The sequence below is a fragment of the Narcine bancroftii genome, chromosome 5 (assembly GCF_036971445.1).
Source record: "Narcine bancroftii isolate sNarBan1 chromosome 5, sNarBan1.hap1, whole genome shotgun sequence".
Taxonomy (NCBI): domain Eukaryota; kingdom Metazoa; phylum Chordata; class Chondrichthyes; order Torpediniformes; family Narcinidae; genus Narcine; species Narcine bancroftii.
The window spans coordinates 147844590-147863427 of NC_091473.1; the positions used below are offsets into that span (position 1 = coordinate 147844590).

The 18838-nt window shown below is 44.7% G+C and overlaps 1 protein-coding gene across 11 annotated transcripts in view; it reads right to left on the reverse strand.

The window, feature by feature from the left end:
• The window catches only part of adgrl2a (adhesion G protein-coupled receptor L2a), a 905078-nt gene that overhangs the window by 355651 nt on the left and 530589 nt on the right, over window positions 1–18838 (reverse strand). For all 11 annotated transcript variants that reach the window (XM_069939357.1, XM_069939367.1, XM_069939363.1 and 8 more), the window contains one exon: window positions 18434–18602. In XM_069939357.1, coding sequence (XP_069795458.1) covers window positions 18434–18509 — 76 coding nt within the window. In that variant the 5' untranslated portion in view covers window positions 18510–18602. The remainder of the gene's footprint in view (window positions 1–18433; window positions 18603–18838) is intronic.

Consider the following 18838-nt stretch of genomic DNA (forward strand, 5'->3'; position numbering starts at 1 on the left):
AAGCCAGCACCTTTCTCTTGGGGCAGCAAGAACAAAAACCAGAGGAAAATCAGTTTAAGGTGAGACATCAGAAGTCTTTACACAGAGAGTTGGGGGTGGCTGGAATGTATTGCCAGACCCGGGGTGGGTGGGGAGGCCGGTACAAGAGGGGCATTTAAAATCTCTTAGACAGCCACGTCGATGTGAGAATAATAGAGGTTTACGGTCTTTGAGGCGGGGGAGGAGATTGATGGTGGAGTAGGTGAATATAGGTCAACACAACATTGTGGGCCGAAAGCCACGAACTCTTGTTCTGTGTTCTAAATTCAGATTATTTTGCTGAAAATGAATCACGGATGAGCACAAAACTTCCCGTATAAGCCAGCAAAGTCCTTCGGAGGAGAAGCCCGACATCCTCGCCGGGTCTTCTCCACATTTGACTCCAGGCCCGTGTACACGGCTGACTCTGAACGGGTCTGAAATGCCAGTCAGTTCTGTGCTAATCAGATAGAGTTTTTATAAGCGCAAGCCTTTGCTGGCATCGCCTAAATCCTTTCAAAGAATAAATGGTGTAAAGAAAAAATGCTGGAGGGGATTGTTATCTGCAGACTAAAGCACTTCTGAATGTTCCCAGCAGTTTCAGTTCAAATAAATTCAGAATAGATTATCCTGATTATCCAGCGATAGCTATTTCCCTCTTTGCTACCTGTTGCAACCATTGTTCAGTGTTGTATCCATATTAATCTTGATAATAGCTCCTGGGCTGCTCCACTGATCACAGTGAAACACCATTATATCGAGATGAGACAGGTAAGCAAGTCCTGCTGTCTGTTGTGTAATAAATTACATGCCACTCCACTACGACACAGCACCTACCAAGTCTGAGTGGGGCTTTTTTGCAAAAAAAATCATGAAAGGTTTTGTTTCTTGGAATTCAGCGTGATGAAACCAGGTTCTTTGCCATGAACACACGTCACAAAATTGTTTTTCAGACGGCAGCAGTATGGTGCAGGACAAGAAGCCGCATTGCAATTCCGCAAATGCAAGGGTTTTTTTTTAGAAATGAGTCGCGCAAAAGAAAGAGAGAAAAAGTGGAGTCGTGTCCATGGGTTCATTGACCTGACGGAGGAATTGGAGACTAAGTTCTCCCCACAATGTCCAAGTCGGCAGTTAAGATTGTCCAGCGAGACAAGTCTGGATGGGCTTGCTGGAATGAGGAAGGAAATGGTATATCGGCCCTCATTGTGAGAGGGATTTGAGTGCAGGAGCAAAGGCGTCTCATTATAATTGCACAGGGCTTTGGGGAGATTACAACAGGAGATCCGGGCTCTTTACCCACATAAGTATGCACTTGCCAAAAAATATGAGAGCAATCTAAACATAGCAAGACATTCTGGGGGGGGGGGGAGGAGGAGGAGGAGGGTTTCCCTGATGAGGAGAGATTAAAGCAGATCGATCTGCGTCCTCCTGAGCCTGGAGGAGATATGATCGCATGGAGGCTTATGAAATCGGTGCAGGCCTCCACTAGATTCAGGGAGGCTGCTTCGAAGAGTGTGGAGCCAGCCATTGTGTCTCTTCACTAGGTAGGGGGCCGAGGCCGACAGCCCCCGGCGTGAAAGGATGCCATCTGACGCCGGCGTGGAGCAGATTTTGCTTTCACACTTGCCACTTGCCGTTCGATTCCCGGGATCACTGGCAAGTGTAAAAGGGGCTATATGATTCTGCCTCTGTGCCCAGACCATATCCCTTCACACCCCTGCTATTCATGACGCTGTCTATTTTTTTTTTCTTAAATTTCAGAATTGAAGTGTCAACCACTTATAGAAAGACAGGATTGTACAACAGGGAAACAGGCCCTTCAGCCCATCTCATCTCTGCTGACCATCAGGTCTCTCTATCCCTACTCCCTCTGAACAGGGAACGAGGAACATCAAATGGTGCAGCACAGCATCAGGCCCCACGACCCATGCTGGCTGCGTCAAACATGATGCCCAAATTAAACTGGAGCCTTCCTGCTTGCATACTCCTCCATTCTCAGCATGTGTCTGTCTCTCTTGAAGCATCTCATACACAATCATCTTACCAGCTTCCACCACCGCTCCTGGAAGCCCATAAGATGAAGACAATTTGGTTAATTAAACCTGCTTGGTCATTTAACTGTTTCCTCTCACCCACATTCTCCTGCCTTCTCTCCATCATTTTCAATAATAACAGTAATGTTTTATTGTCAGAGGCTACATGCAGTGAACATGGACCAGAATTCTTACTTGCTGCAGCCAAAACAGGCTCCTCACAAAAAAACCCTCACATTACACGTTAAATTCAAAAGAGATAATAAACACAAGAGAAAGCTAACAGTGGACAGTCAAAAAATTGCTTCCTGAACACTTTTGGGTGTAGTTTATGGATTTTGGCCTGCTGATCATGAAAATCGCCTTAAAACTTTTCTATCACGTACCCTTTATAAGATGTAACTAATTTTTGTGATTTCCTGCCATATTTTAAGTCTACTTCAAGCAGACAAAACCACGAAGTGCAACGTGTCATCGAAAATTCATTTCTTGCGTTCGCACTCGGACTCCTTCCATGCTGATCTTGGTGCGGTCAGTGACGAACACAGTGAAAGGTTTAACCAGGACATTGCGACCATGGAAAAGAGGTATGAGGGCAATTAGAATCCCTCAGTGCTGGCCGACTATTGTTGGACACTGGCAGGAGAGGCATCAGATGGCGAGCACAAACGGAAATCAGCGGCAAAACATTTTTAGGTCAGTTGAACTAACGCAACGTGTCAGCGTCATTACGGGATTGAACATGCTAAATTCAATAAAAGTTAACTTAATGTTTCTCCAACTTCCGACGCAATACAGAAAATCTGAAATTATCTTTCTGTTCAACTTCAATTTGTCTATCATAATCCACAAATTTTTTTCAGAAGCAAACCTCTCGGAAACAAATGTTGGCCAGTCTAATAGGCATTTACAGTTAGTATAGCAATCATTTATAATCTGTCCATCTTACAAATCGAATACCTATCAACCTCCACTTTAAATATACCCAATGATGTCCTTCATGCTCGACGGTGAAGAAAGGTGCAGACACCCAGCTCTAGTTGGACACAAACTGGATGGTAGTTAGCATGGAAGCAGGCCCTTCATTCTATCGAGTCCATGCCGACCGTCAGCTACCCGTTTCCACCAATCCCACCCGGAATCCATGTAATCCTCCCAACGTTTCCATCAACTCCCCCCAATTCCCACCCCATGCCAACAATTATGGGGCTCTTGAATCTACTTGAACATAACCCCTCTCCAGGACTATATGTCCACATGATTATAACAGACCTTTTTCTTTGCGTAATTGCTCTGTGAATATTTATTGCACTATCCTTTCATATTTATTATCCTCTCTTCTCCTGTGTTACTTTAATTTATACTCACTAGCCCTATTCACACTGCGTAGTGCAAATAAAAGCTCTCATGACTGGAGGGAGAACACATGCTTTTATTAGCTTATAACAAAGGGTAGGTTCTTACAAGGGACTTCAGGGTTTAGGCGGGAAACCTGGGTTATATATGGGTAGATGGGGGCAGAGCCGGCCATTTGCACAACCCATCATCCATGAATCTCAGTTCACTGCACACCGTCATGTAAAATGCAAAAGGCCAAGTTTGGAATATTGTGTGCATTTCTGGTCTCCAAATTAAAGGAAGGATATCAATAAGGTAGAGAGGGTGTAGAGAAAATTTACTAAAATGCTGCCTGGATTGCAGTATCTAGAATACGGAGAAAGACTGAGTCTTTATTCATTGGAGCGTAGAAGGTTGAGGTGGGATTTGATAGAGGTAAATAAAATTATGAGGGGAATTGATAGAGTAGATGAGAATAGGCTCTTCCCCTTGAGGGTAGGAGAGATTGGAACGAGGGGTCATAAGTTAAGGGTTAGGGGGCAAAATTTTAGAAGTAACTTAAGAGGAAGCTTCTTCACTCAGAGAGTGGTGGCTGAGTGGAAGGACCTTCCAGAAGAGGTGGTTGCAGCAGGGTCAATTTTGTCATTTAAGAGGAGGTTGGATAAGTGCATGAATGGGAGAAGGCTGGAGGGTTATGGGCAGGGAGCCGTTAGGTGGAACTAGTGGAGTTCACTTAAATCGGCGTGGAATAGAGGGGCCGAGGTGGCCTGTTTCCATACTGTAACTGTTATATGGTTACATTCCTGCACGTTCCTTTGTCGACTGCCCGTGTAGCAGCAAAATTCCTTGATGGTGCCCGCAGTCTAAAAACCACTAAAGAGTTGCCCAGCGCCCTTAACAATAGGAGAACAAGCAAAAGGGGGTCCCTTCAGAGACACTGAGTGTCTGTGTATTTGCATCCAGCCCTCCTGCAGCCAGCCGCACGGGCCCGTTTGACTCTTTGACAACCCAAGTTCCAGATCCAAGCCTCCGATATGATCAGTACATTGCACTTAATGTGTGTGACAATCAGGTCTCACTGTTGTCACTTGCACATTTGGAACAATATACCAAGGACAACTGACTTACCGACCTTCAAGAATGTGGTGGGAATTCAGAGCACCCGGGGGAAATTCACGGGAAGAACGAGTGAACCCTATGCAGGGGGAAACACCTGAAACCTGAAGCAACGCGACATTCAAAATAATGCTGCAATGTTACACTGGCGGCACCCGTGGAACATACACAGTGATTCACCAGTGAAACTGCCCGTCACACAGTCCAAGCTGAACCCTGTCACAACCATCATTACAGGAAGCATGGCCCTCGTCACAGGAAGGATATCAATGGTTTGGAAAGGGTGCAGAGGAGATTTACTAGGACGTCACCTAGAAGCAAGGTTGACAGAGTTAGGGCTTTTCTCTTTGGAGCCAGGGATGAGAGTTAACATATTAGAGGTACAAAAGAAATGAGGGGCTTAGACAGGATGGACAACCAGCACTTTATCCTCCCTCCACCCCCCCCCACCCCACCCCCCCCCCCAACCGGGGCAACAGTCACAAATACCTGTTTAAAGTGAGTGGAGAAAAGCTTAGGCGAGAAATAGGGGCAGGAATCGGCCATCCGGCCCGTCGATCCTGCTCCGTCATTCGATAAGATCATGGCTGACCTGATGATAGGCTCATCTCCACCTACCTGCCTGGGCTTCCATATCTCTTAATTCACCCACTATGTTAAAATCCATTCAATCTTGTCTTAAATATGTTTACTGAGGTCACCTTCACTGCTTCAATGGACAGAGAATTCCATAGATTCTCACCCTCTGGGAAAAGCAGTTCCTCCTCAACTCCACCCTAAATTTATTACCCTGAATCTTGAGGCTGTGTCCCCTAGTTCTTACCTCAGCTACCAGTGGGAAGGAAACGTACCTACCTCTATCTTATTTATTCCTTTCATAATTTTTTACGTTCCTTTAAGATCTACTCTCATTCTTCTGAATCCTAGTGTACACAGCCCAGGCGATTCAACCTCTCCATGTCAGGCAAGTTTTTCCACTCAGAGAGTAGTGGCTGTGGAGGCTGTGACAGTCAAGTGACCCTTTAATAGGGCCATGGATGTGAGAAAAATGGAGGGTTTTGTGTGTGAAGTAGGGAAGGGTTGAATTGTTGTGCAGGTTTACATCGGTCAGCACAACATCATGGGCTGAAGAGTGTATATTGTGCTGGAATGTTCTATTCAGGCTGCACACTCATTCATCGGCAATGCCCTTGGAACTCCTCATGCTGGTTACAAACCAGGGAAGCTGTTGATGGGGGTGGAAAGGAGAAGGAATTTTAACTAAACAGATGCTCCCTCAGATGTCTTCTGTGTAGGATGTAGCTTCTGTGTATTTCCTGAATATTTCACCCTCAGGAGAGATACATGCGAAATTCTCTGGCTGGTGTTCAGTCCAAATCAAACAATGTGTCTGTCTTAAAAGCTGTGAAGGCCTTTTGTTTTCCAACTGAACAAGATAAAGCCCTTTGAGAGGAGGGATGGGGGAGTAAGCCACGGCTCTGTGTGATATACTCTTGCCGACAGATCATCTGTCAGTATGATCCAGAGCTTACACTTGTCCCTCCGTGCTTCCAGGTTTGGAAACCACCCTGAGTGCCACTGAGGCTTCGCCTGACCTCTGTGACCATCCTGTAAGCAAGGTACAAGTCAGGATGTGCCAAAGATGAAACTGGTCACCACCTGCCTCCCTCCTGACTCAAATCTCATCAACACCAATGGGAGGGAGCTTGTCAGACTTCTTGCCCCCGAGGGGCATCACCATTTGAATCGCCCAGCAGCTTTGTGCATGCTCTTTCAGTGTTTGGCTCTCCTGAACACGTTTCCTTTCTCCGACTTGGAAGAACTTTACTTATTTGCAGCACACCTTAAATTGGGAGTCTAATCTGTGGAACAGGCCTCCGCAGAGTACTGAGGCTTACTCTGTGGTTTGAGTACGCCCGCAAATCTGATGCCTACTGTCATCTTGGGGGACCTATTCCGAGGTCTGTTCCCATTTCTTCGAGGCTCATTTGCAGCACAAAGGCCTTCTCGTTTTGGAGGCCCATTTGCCAAAATGACACCTACTTGTAAAACTGAAGTTGTCTGGGTGATCCAGGGCCTATATAGGGAAACATGGCCCATTTGGAGAAGTGAGGCCTGTTGTGCAAATGCCGCCTACTTGGGGATCTGAGGCCTTCTTTGGAGAACTGCGCCTACTTGGGGTAATGACATCTACTTGAAAATCTGAGTCCTTCTTGGGAGAACTGAAGCCTTCGTGGAGAATTAAGACCCACTTTCAGGAGTGGACTATGTGGGGCCGGGCCTCTATATGACTATCTCCTGGTACTTAATCCACAGAACAAGTACGAAGCATGAATATAAATAAATAAAGGGGTTAAACTGTAGAGCATGCTTGTCAAAAAGAGATCAAAATACTTTGGAAAGGACTAATAGACAGAAACAATAGAAGTCCCTATGCTGCGATCATTAAGATGGTTGGACTGATAAAGAAAATTAACAAAATGGCATTTATAGTAATTTAAATTTTTATTTTTGGAGTTGGTGTACCTGCCGATGGGACAAGCAAGGCTGCAGAGCCACTGGAAATGAATCTACGGACACTGACTGCGAAGGGACTCTCTTTTGCTTCTCTTTCTCTCTTATTGTAAGGGGCACAGGGCGACACTAATGGTGTCTCTCTGTCTGCCTTACGGCAGGAAGAAGGCAACCTTGTGTACTATTAAATGGCAATAAAGGAATTTTGAATCTGTCTGGCTGCAGCAAGTAATAATTTTGGTGCATCTGTACATTGCACTGACGAGAAACTCACGTTGACAATTGACAAAGGTGGTTAATGTTTCTCGAGGACTGGAAGTCAAGCCATGTGGAAACACTTTGAGCACCATGCCTTTGGAAGGGTTTGTTGGCTGTGGAGAGAGACACCAACATTGTTATCCTAGAGAAAAAAAACTCTTGAAAGCCTGACATTGTGAACAGAGCGAATTAAAAGGGGCTAAAAAAGACATAATCTTTTTCCCTGGAGGCCATGAAGGTGAAAAGGAAACTTTCTCTTTGTCTGCTGAGGCTATTTGGGTAGAGTTAAGGAATGGGAAAAGAATGACCACGCTCATGGGCTTGTATTATAGACCACCCAACAGTCAATGAGGATTGGAGGAGAAAATCTGTAGAGAGATAGCCAACAGCTGCAATAAGGTTGTGATAGTAGGAGATTTTAATTTTCCACATAATGGCTGGGACTCATATAACCATATAACCACTTACATCATAGAACAGGCCAGTTCGGCCTTACTAGTCCATGCCGTAGCAAATCCCCACCCTCCTAGTCCCACTGACCAGCACCCGGTCCATACCCATCCAGTCCTCTCCTCTCCATGTAACTATCCAGACTCCAATATGTAAATACTGTAAAAGGGCTGTAAAAGGGCTGGATGGCTTGGGGTTTGTCATATGTGTTCAGGAAAGTTCTCTATATCAATATATAGAGGTACCAACTAGAGAGAGTGCAATACTGGATCTCCTGTTAGGGGACAAGGCAGGACAGGTGACAGAAGTAGGTGTAGGGTCCAGTGATCATAATGCCATTAGTTGCAAGTTAATTATGGAGAAGGATGGGTCTGGGCCTCGAGTTGAGATTCTAAATTGGAGAAAGGCCAATTTTGAGAAAATGAGAAAGGATCCAGAGTTCAGGATAAGTTGTTCTCAGGTGTAAGGAGGTGCGAAGTAAGTGGACGACTTTCAAAGGTGAAATTTTGGGATTACAGAGTTTGCATGTTCCTATCGGGATCAAAGGCAGCAGGAGGGGACCTTGGGCTTTCGAGAGATATTGGGATCTGGTTCAGAAGGAGAGAGAGGCGTTTAACAAGTAGAGGCAACATGGAGAAAATGAGGTACTTGAGGAGTATAGAAAATGCAAGAAAAACTTCAAGAAAGAAATCAGGAAGACTAAAAGAAGACATGGGGTTGCTTTGGCAGACAACGCGAAGGAAAATCCTAAGGGTTTCTACAGGCATATTAAGAGCAAAAGGCTGGACAGGGCATGAAATAATGTTTAATCCTTACCAAAAAACAACATGATCTCTGCTTTACTAAGTAAGATAAATGCATGAATTTAAGATAAGATTTTTTTCAACTTTCTAAATTTCGGATGACTGAGGATTTCTGCTAAGTGGTTTTTGGATAATCAGAAATGTACTGTAGATAGATGCAAGGACGAGAGAAATGTTCAAAAGGCATTTAGACAGGAATGTGAAGAAGAAATGTTTCGAAGGATGAGAGCCAAACCAAGGGAAATGGCCAGCATGGAGAATGTGGGCAGAATGACCTGTTCCCAGCCTGTGGATCTGCCTGACTCCAGAGGTACAATTCCGGGAACAGAGAAAAGGGAGGGGAAATGTGATCGAGATGCTCTTGGCTCCAGTTGGAGAACGGAATCTAAGACAAGGCACGGGGGATGGACAGGAAGGACAGAGAAGAGCGTTAATTCTGGGAGCGAGGGGCCACAGTTATTAGAAGAACTGCCGGAGAGGACAGCGTTTTTTTCACTCAGGCTGGGAAGATATGAGCAAGGGTGTTAAAGATGATTTTTTTTAAAAATAGAGGAATCGATAGAGCCAATAAACAACATCAACTGTAAGCGACAAGGTTTAGGTGATTGACAAGGATGCATAATTGCTATTAGGAAAACAATTTTTTTCCCTTCAAATGCTTGCTTTGATGTGGAAAGCAGTACCTTCAAGGTGAAGGAGGTTAAACATGAAAAATCGAGAATTGAGGGCTGAGGCAAAACCGAGGAGATATTAGAACAGGCATTGCCGTGTCAGAGACGGAGGGGTAGCTTGAATAAAGCTCACAAAGTTATGGGGTAGACCAAAATCATATTTCCGATTTCTTGTCAGAGTACATACATGACATCACATACAGCCCCGAGATTCCTGTTCCCTGCCACTCATTGGTAGTGTAAAAGAAAAACCGTACACAGGTGTGGTAAACCACTGTTGTGCCACGATTGGCTGCTGCCGGATGGACACACCTTCCGCGCCCGATCCTACTGTTAGCCCCGTGCATGTTCCCCTTTCTCATTGCTTTGATCAGTCAATGCAGTCGTTAGTTAATAAAAGCCAGATAGTTTCACAGCATCAGCCTTTGGCGATTATTGATGGTACATCAACAGCGTAAACATGTAAACGAGCAAAGAACTGCAAACAGATAATGAATGTAAACAAACTGACTGTGCAGTACAGAGAGAACGAAAAGAAAATCATTAAACTGCACAAGTCAGGGTCCCTAAATGAGCCTCTGTTTGAGTTTGATGGTGAGGAGACTGATGATGGAGGGGGAGCAGCTGCTTCTAAACCTGGTGGTGCGAGTCTTGTAGCATCTAGACCTCTTTCCTGACGGCAGCAGCGAGAACAGAGCGTGCACTGGGTGGTGAGGGTCTTTAATGATGGCTGCTGCTCTCTGACACCAGTGCTCCCTGTAGATGTTCTCAATAGTAGGGATGGTTTTGCTTGTGACGCCCTGGGCTGTGACCACTACCTTTTGGAGGGCTTTGACATCCCCGTGATGCAGCCGGTCAGCACACTTTCCACCGCTCTTGCCAGGGATAAGAATATCGCAGACCAGAGGGGTGTGAGGGTGGGGAGAGTTTAACAGAGATGTGCAAGGCCGCTTTATTTTTATAAAGAGTGGTCGGTGAGAGGAATGGGCAGCACTAGTATTGGAAGCAGATCTGACAGGGGTGCTTAAAAGGCTTCCAGATGGACACATGAATAGGCAGGGTGATGGACCATATGCAAGCAGCAGAGTTCCAATTTAATTGAGCATCATGTTCAGCACATGTGGGCTGAAGGGCCTCTACCTGTGCTGTACAAGGTTCCACGTTCTCTGACCCAACAGCTTGCTCTTCCGCCTGCCCTGTGATGTTCGCTGGTTATAAAGGATGCCACAGCGTGAAGAGAGATGATGACATCCATGGGTTAAAAAAAAATAGCCCCCATTGTATGAAGATGTGAAACAGGTCCTTCCAGAGGGATGTTAAGAATCCTAATTACCCAGAGGATGAGAAGAGTATGAATTTTTTTATTAAAAAATTGTGATTATTACAAATCAATGACGGATCGACGGATTTTCTATACCCGAAGGTGGTTGGGAAAAAGGCCGAAGAGAGACGTAGCATGGAAAAAAACAGAACATTACATCACAGTACATGCCGTCGGTCCACGATGTTGTGCTGACCTATGTAAACCTACTCCACAAACTACCACACAGCCATAACCCTCTATGTTTCTTTCATCCATCTGCCGATCTAATAGTCTTTTAAATGCACTGTGAGGTAATGCATCTACTGGCTTTGCCATTGTACTAGGTAGCATTTGGAATCAGATCGGGCAGAGATTAGAGGAGTGAATGGCCTATTTCTGTTCCCAAAGATGCCAACACCCCATTACCACCAATCACGGAACATCGGACCAGCTTGGGACAGTAAGGACAAGATGGGCCAAAGGGCCTGGTTCTATGACTGTGAACACAGTCTGCTATTTTAATCATGATGTTAAGTTTATTTTCATTCGCACTGTATACACATGCACCGAAATTCCTACTGCAGCCCAACGGATACTTTTAAAAAAAAACATTGCAAACATGGAGACAAAATTAAATTATAAAAGAGAATATAAATACAAAAGTCAGAAGGAGAATAAATACTTACTATTTCCACAGAGCAAGAAAAAGAAGTGGCGTGACAATTATGCAGTCCTTTCGGACAGGTGTGGGAGCAGTGGGTCAATAGTGTAACAAGGGCCGGTTCAAGAGCCTGATAGGTGTTGGAAAGAAACTGTTCTTGAATCTAGAGGCACTGGTCCTCAGGCTTCTGTACCTTCTGCCCGAAGGGAGCGGCGACGAGGCCAGGGAGATGAGGGTCCTTTATTATGTTGGCCGCCTTCTTAATCATCCCCGAGGGTCTTGCAATGCACATATTCACATCCTACATCGAACAAGCTCAACTCTAACCAAATAAAAATTCTTACTTGCTGCAGCCAAACAGGTACTTTATTAAAAAAAATTCAGTAAAGTAGCATACCTATTTGAATCAACAAAAGATATATGATAAATATTCACAGTTATCCTCCAGCAAAAAGAAATGTGAGCAACGGGGCACACCATCCATTTGTGGTGAGGGAACAAGAGGCTAATAGCTGTTGGAAAGAAACTTTTCTTGAACCTAGATATAAAAACTCAATGGTGGAGAAACTCAGCAGGTCAAACAGGGTCCTTCATGTAGCAAAGGTAAAGATACATCGCCAGCAGTTTGGGCATGAGCCCTTCGCCATGGTTCTTGTTGAAGGGGTCAAGCTCAAACGGCTGGTGACTAACCTTTATCTGTGCGATATAAAAGGCGCTGCCTTACTGAGTTTCTCCAGCATTTGAGCTCTTTACTTCAACCAGACTTTTGTGTTTCACCTCTTGAACCTGGAATTCAGGCTTCTGCACCCTTCTGCCTGAAGGTAGCAGTGAGAAGAGGTTGTGGCCAGGGTGATGGGTAGGGGTCCTTTATTTTGAAGGAATTCCATACTTTTCCGATAATTAAACAGAGCAACAGACAAAACAAAACATGTACTGATGCTACAAATAATTAAAAACTGGAACGAAATTATGAGCATCCTTGAAATCAAATTTGACCATCCAGGTGGAAACGAGACTGTCGGGAAGCCCTTTGTGTGCACCTGCCAATTACAATCCAATCCAGCAAGAGCATCCTGTTCCTAACAAACAACAATTAAAGGCACCACCAAGATTTAAAAAAATACTGGGCACAATGTCTTCTCTCAAGAGAAGCTTCTGCCAAGTGCTTATGCCTTAATGAACAAGCTCAGACGATGCCAAATCTCTTGTAATGCCTCTGGAAACTTAAAATCGTTAGTCAATGCTCAAGCAGGCAAAAGCTTGAGGGTTTGACAATCCGCGTCTTGAGTCCTTAAAAATGGAGAGAGAATTAAAAATTCCTTCAAGGAGTGTCAGCTGATGGCATGCAGAAGTTCAGTTGTATTCCACTTGAGAAAATTACATAATTCAAGAGATGAATATCAAACATTTTGTGAACTATGGAGCCCATATTTACAAACTGCAGGTATTAAAATTTAAATGAATCTCCAACATACCCTTTCTCTTTTAGGTCTCTATAAATATTTACATAGCGGTTCTCAACCTTTATTTTCCCCACTCACATCCCATTTCAATTGATCCCTATGCCATCGGTGCTCTGCGATTAATTTCTTAAGGTGGCAAGTAAGGGGAAAGGTTGAGAACCGCTGCTCTAGACCCAATCGTGACAGAAATATTTGGCTTGAGAAAAATGGTCATTGGCCCATTTCCTTTGGAGTTCTGAAACCCTGCACATCACGAGTCAATGAGGGACAATTAAAACAGTAGCTCTCAACCTTTCCTTCCCACCTACATCCCACCTTAAGCAATCCCTTACTAATCACAGAGCACTGAAGGCATAGGGATTACTTAAGGTGGGATGTGAGTGGAAAGAAAAAGGTTAAGAACCTCTGCGTTGACTGCTTGCATTTCTTTTTTCTTCTTTCTTTGGCTTGGCTTCGCAGAAGAAGATTAATGGAGGGGTAATGTCCACGTCTGCTGCAGGCTCGTTGGTGACTGACAAGTCCAATGCGGGACAGGCAGACGCGGTTGCAGCGGAAAATTGGTGGGTTGGGTGTTGGGTTTTTCCTCTTTTGTCAGTGAGGTGGGCTCTGTGGTCTTCTTCAAAGGAGGTCTCTGCCCGCCGAACTGTGAGGCGCCAAGATGCACGGTTGGAGGCGAGATCAGCCCACTGGCGGTGGTCAATGGGGCCGGCATTTACTACATCAATAACTCTCATAATTTTGTATACCTCTTCTCCCTGTCCAATAGCAGCTACCTCACCAAATATATTTCAGACACAGAAAAGTTGATCTTTGAAGAATGGGGGAATGAAGGGTTATGTGGAAGAGGCGGATAGGTGGAGCTGAGTCTTGATATTATTCAATAGGTAGAGCAGGCTCGATGGGTCAGATGGCAAATCCCTGCTCCTATTTTTTTATGATCTCCACTAAGGGTAAAGTACAGTTTCTCTTCCAGCACAACTCCAGGAGGAAACCAAAGCACCCAAAGGAAACCACACAGTCAAAGGGAGAATATGTCAATACTACAGGCCATCCCTTGGGTCAGGATCAAAACTGGATCCCTGGAGCTAAGGGAACAGCTGCCTGCTCGCCAGTTCTTCCCCAAATGCCCCATTCACTTTGGATTTTTGGTGCGAACACTTCCAGGCATCAGGGCCTTCCGAATTCCAAGTAAACTTTGGACACAGTCAAGAGGTTCCCTGCCAATCGACACTATACATTCGGAAACAGCACCATTTCCTTTGGTTGCCACCAAACACAAAAAGCTCTGGGACTTACTGCCAGTTGAATGAATGGACCACTCTCAAACTAAATGCATTGGCTAAAACTCATGCAGATGCCTGACTTCATGAGAAACCTACCAATCTCAAGTTCAGCAAGTCATGTTCAAAAGCTGCCAACAAGAAGCAAGTCAGTTCTGAGACAATAGTGAACAGAGAAAGCAAACTGCTGGAGTAATTATGTAGGACAACAGGAATTGTTGACATAGAAATACAGGTTATTCAGCCCTTCGAGATTGTTCCACCATTCAATATGATCAAGGCTGATCCTTCAACCTTAACTCCCAATTCCTACTTTCTCTCCATACCCTTTCAGCTTTTAAGGCACAAGGCACAACTCCAACGCTCTTTTGAATATTTTAATTTAGAGACAAGGCACCGTAACAGGCCCTTCCAGCCCACAAGCTCATGACACCCAAATACACCTATGGGCCCATTAACCTACTAATCCCAGAAGTCTTGTAATGTGGGAGGAAACCAGAGCAGCCGAAGGAAACCTACGTGGACATGGGGAGAACGTGCAAACGCCTTATAGAGAGTGGCGGATTCAAACCTGGTTCGATAACACATTGTGCCAACCATTAAGCTAACTGGAATATATCTAATGTACCGGTCTCAACAATTTTCTGCAGGAGGGAGTCACATGATGGAGTAGTGGCTGGTCGAGTGGAACCAGCCCACTCCAGAGGAAAGGAAAAAGAATGAAGGGCGGGAAGAGGATGAGCGGCAACGGGGCGACCGGCAGGGGGACGACCTGCGTCAGGAGGCCCAACAGCAGGAGACACCGCAGCTGGAGGCCCAGCAAGGATACAGAAGGATGAAGATACATAGATACAGAGAAGAGAAGAAGACGACACAGACATAGATACAGACACAGAAGAAGAGGAGGAAGAAGACCCAAGATTTTCAAGGAAAGAAGGTAAAATAGAAGGACAAAGTTTAGATAAAGCCTTTTTCGATGAACAAAGGAGGTCATTAAATGAATGGCTATCATTAAAATTTAGTTCAATCAAAAGAAAAATGAAAAGAGCTGAAGACAGAATGCAAAGCTGAGAGTTGGTCATGACTGAAATAGGGAAAAGAGTAGAAAATGTGGAGGAACGAGAAACTACTGTAGAAATGGAGATGAATGATTTAAGAGGGAAGTTGAAAGAGCGAAAAAAAATTAAAGAGACACAAGACTTATTGTCACAAAAAATTGACGTATTGGAAAACTACAGTAGGCGAAACAACACAAAAATAATGGGCCTGAAAGAAGGCAAAGAAGGGTCAGATATGAAGGAATTTATAAAAGGATGGATCCCGAAGGTGCTGGGAACAACAGATTCACAAGAAGAAATAGAAATCGAAAGGGCGCATAGAGCGCTAGTACCGAAACCGCCACCACATCAAAAACCGAGATCCATATTGGTAAAACTTCTAAGATAGACGACAAGAGAGAACATACTGGAGTAGGCAAGAAAGATGGTTAGAGAAGACAATAAGCCATTGGAATAGAAGGACAAAGAATATTTTTTTACCCGGACATAAGCTTCGAACTTCTAAAGAAGAGGAAGGAATTCAATACGGCGAAAACAATCTGATGGAAGAAAGGAAATAGCTTTATATTAAGACATCCAGCAGTACTCAAAATATTTATTTCTGGGGAACAGAATAGACTGTTCTCAGACCCAAAGAAAGCCCAAGAATTTGCTGAACATTTGCAGGACAGGAGTGACAAGAAGCAAATATACAAAAATATAAAATAAAGATAATGTATATTTAAAGATTTAAAGATGGATAAGAGAAGGGGAAGAAGGGGAAAAAGATAGAGCTTCGTTATATGTATAGGAAAATAGTGTTCTCGGGGGGGGGGGCTGGGGGGGAGAATAACGGTCACTGCGAAATCGGTTGACGCTTGCGAGTAAGTTCGCAAACCGAATGGAAAGGGGAGTTGTGGTTGCCGTCAAGGGACAGGAGGCAATCCAAGGAGGGGAGGTTCATTTGGGGTTAAAGGGTTATTGGTTGTGGGGATTGTTGGGGTATTTCATGTCTTAAGTGCGTTGTCATATATTGAGATTAAAAAGGAAAACTTAAAAAACAGTAATGGGAAAAAAGGGGATGGAGGTGGTGAAGAGACGGAAAAGAAGTGAAAATAAAGATATAAGATGGCCACTGGGAAAAAAAATCACATATAATTTAAAAGATAAAGTTAAAATGTTTGGAAAACCTGGAAACCATATATGGAACATAACAGAAAGAGCAGGCCTCGGACCACCACCACCTCAAATGATAAGAAGATAAACACGACCAGATTTAATGTGAATAAGTAGATGATACGTCTTTTTTGTTTGTATTCCTTTTGTATAAATATATTGTTTTATTGTATTTTATATGTTCAATATCTACTGTTTTTGGAGGGGGGTGGAAAGGGGAAAAAAAGAGAAAATGTCACTGTGAATATTTAAAGAGATGCATCTGTAAATATATTGGTTGATGTGGATCATTGTGAGATAAATAAAGAATTACAAAAAAAACAATTTTCTGGAGTCAGGAGTTCCTCCAGTTCACCACCTTCCGAATGACGAAGCTTTTCCTCGCCTCAGTCCCAAATGGCTTCCCCCTTATTCTTACGCGATGACCTTTTGTTCTGGCTGTTCCCAACATCTGGAACAAATTGATGATGATTTTGGGTCAAGACCCTGGACTAGGAACACCCCAACCCTGGATCTCAGCCCAAAACACTTTCATCCCCTACAGATACTGAGTTCCTCGAGCAGCTTCCTTTTGGCTCCAGATTCCTGCAACCGCAATCTCGCGCGTCTTGAATGCAACAGTACTAATCAGCTGGTCTGCAACACCCACCTCAACGCAAGACAATCCAAGACCCAAAGAGCGATCCCAGCCACAAGGAAATTCTGCATGGTGTATGGGCTGGAAGAGCTGTGGGCATTTCCACCGATTCAAACAACACTCACAGCAGGTCAAAGTCGTGCATGGGTTTTGGAAGAGATATAAGAGAGGCAATAAAATGCCTCAATGATATGGAATGAATAAGAAGGGCCCGTCTCCCTCTGCACAGAAAGGTTGCAGCTTTGTCTCGGGGAGATGTAGGTTTAAATTATTTGAGGGTTCTGAAGCAACTTGTATGGGCGAAGGGAGCAGAAATGTTCAGTCTATTTGAAGAGTGCCTGGAGGCTCCTTTGAAGAACCATGAACTTCAGGCCAATGGGCGAAGTATTGGGTATTGGAATTAACCAGCATAGCCATGAATGTTCATGAGGTAAGGAAAATATTCAAGCTGTGAGGGTAGAGCGCAGATGTGGGACCTCCCTTTCCGAATCTGCCACCGCTAGGATGGGCTCATTGGTTCTGGGCCTTCAGATATGTCATGGTGTCATTGTAACTGAGGTTGAAAGTAAACCAATCTTTCAGCTTGATTTGTAACAACAGCTCTTGAACCCAAAATCTCTAAAACCGAGATATTGGGGTTGGGAGAATAGAGGTGCGCCCCAATTTCAATGGTTGGATGGTCAGGGCATGAGCCAGTGAGCTTGGATATGGATCAAATAGACAATCAGGCAGGAAGATCACAGAGCAAATACTAGGCCCTTTCAAATTGCTGTCTACAATCCGGGCAATTTTCCCAGTTAGCACCCCAGTTAGAAAGGGTCCGACCTGGTCAACCCCATCGGAATTCAACGGGGTCCCTGAACTACCTCAGAGGTTGTCAGGGAACCCAGTTAAACTTACCTAGGTCGCGTCCACAGGCGATTTGAAAATGAAAATGGCCACCCCGCTTATTCCACTTGCGTGTGTGCATCACCAGGCAGCCAGCATCCGAACATCCAGGAGTACTTCTGTTGAATACGTGACGCATCATTGTGAGGGGGGGGGGGGGGAAATCCCCCTGCGATTCTAGCTCCTTTGCTCCAGTGATCGCCCCTGGGTCCCAGGAGGGTGACCCAGGGGCTGCAGTTTAAAAGCAGCTACTGAGAAGCAAAGGGGACTTAGCAGGATGGGCAGCATTTCGGGAGAGAAATGAACAGTAAGCGATTCACCCTGTGACCCTTTCTCGAGGCTAAAGCCTTGGGGCTGCTCTAGCACAGCGACCTCGAGGGGGCGGAGGGCAGAGAACTCGGGAATACAGATTATCTCAGGTGTGGCAAGAGAACATGGCAGGAACTCGCCTCTTTATATCTAGTGTCCCGTGTCAGTATTCCCATGAGCTAATCACTCCTCACCTGCACCGGACAGCAGAGGGCAAATGAAAAATACAGCATGAACCAGAAACAAGCCTTAAGCCTTTAATCTCCATTGACAAATATTCCCTGCCCATTGCAGCCACCAGGTAAAGTACAATTCTTGCTTGACTGCTTCAGGAGGGATTTTGAGCAAAAGATTACGAGAAACCATTTAGTTACCAAGTGTCATGTCCACATAACGATGTCAGCAATCGGTTCCACGCTTCACATCCACTGTCCCCACAAAAGATCATCAATATTGAAGAGCAAAATTAAGACCCTACCTTTCGTGAAAGGAATCCACCCTCCAAGGACAATAAACCACCAGAGGGCCCAAAGCTTCCAGAGAGAAGATGACATTTTCTGATCCTTTTCTTTCTCTCAGCAGACGCAGATTGATTATTGGCCTTTCAGACAATAAATGTTAATGGGCTCCTTCATCACTCTTCAAGACTAAAAGAAAGAAGACAATCTGTTAGCAAGCCTGGGGCATGGGGGTCAAAGAGGAAGCAACAACCAATAAGATTGCTTAACCAGTTACAAGACTCCAGGGATTTCGCTATACCAGTCAGCCGTCTTCCAAGCTCGGAGCCTGGAAGCCTCTTCTGAGAGCGCTTTTGGTCAGTCAGCCACGGTTGTAGGTTGTATAAAAAGGGGCGATGTGTTACCATACAGGAGCGAGATTGAAA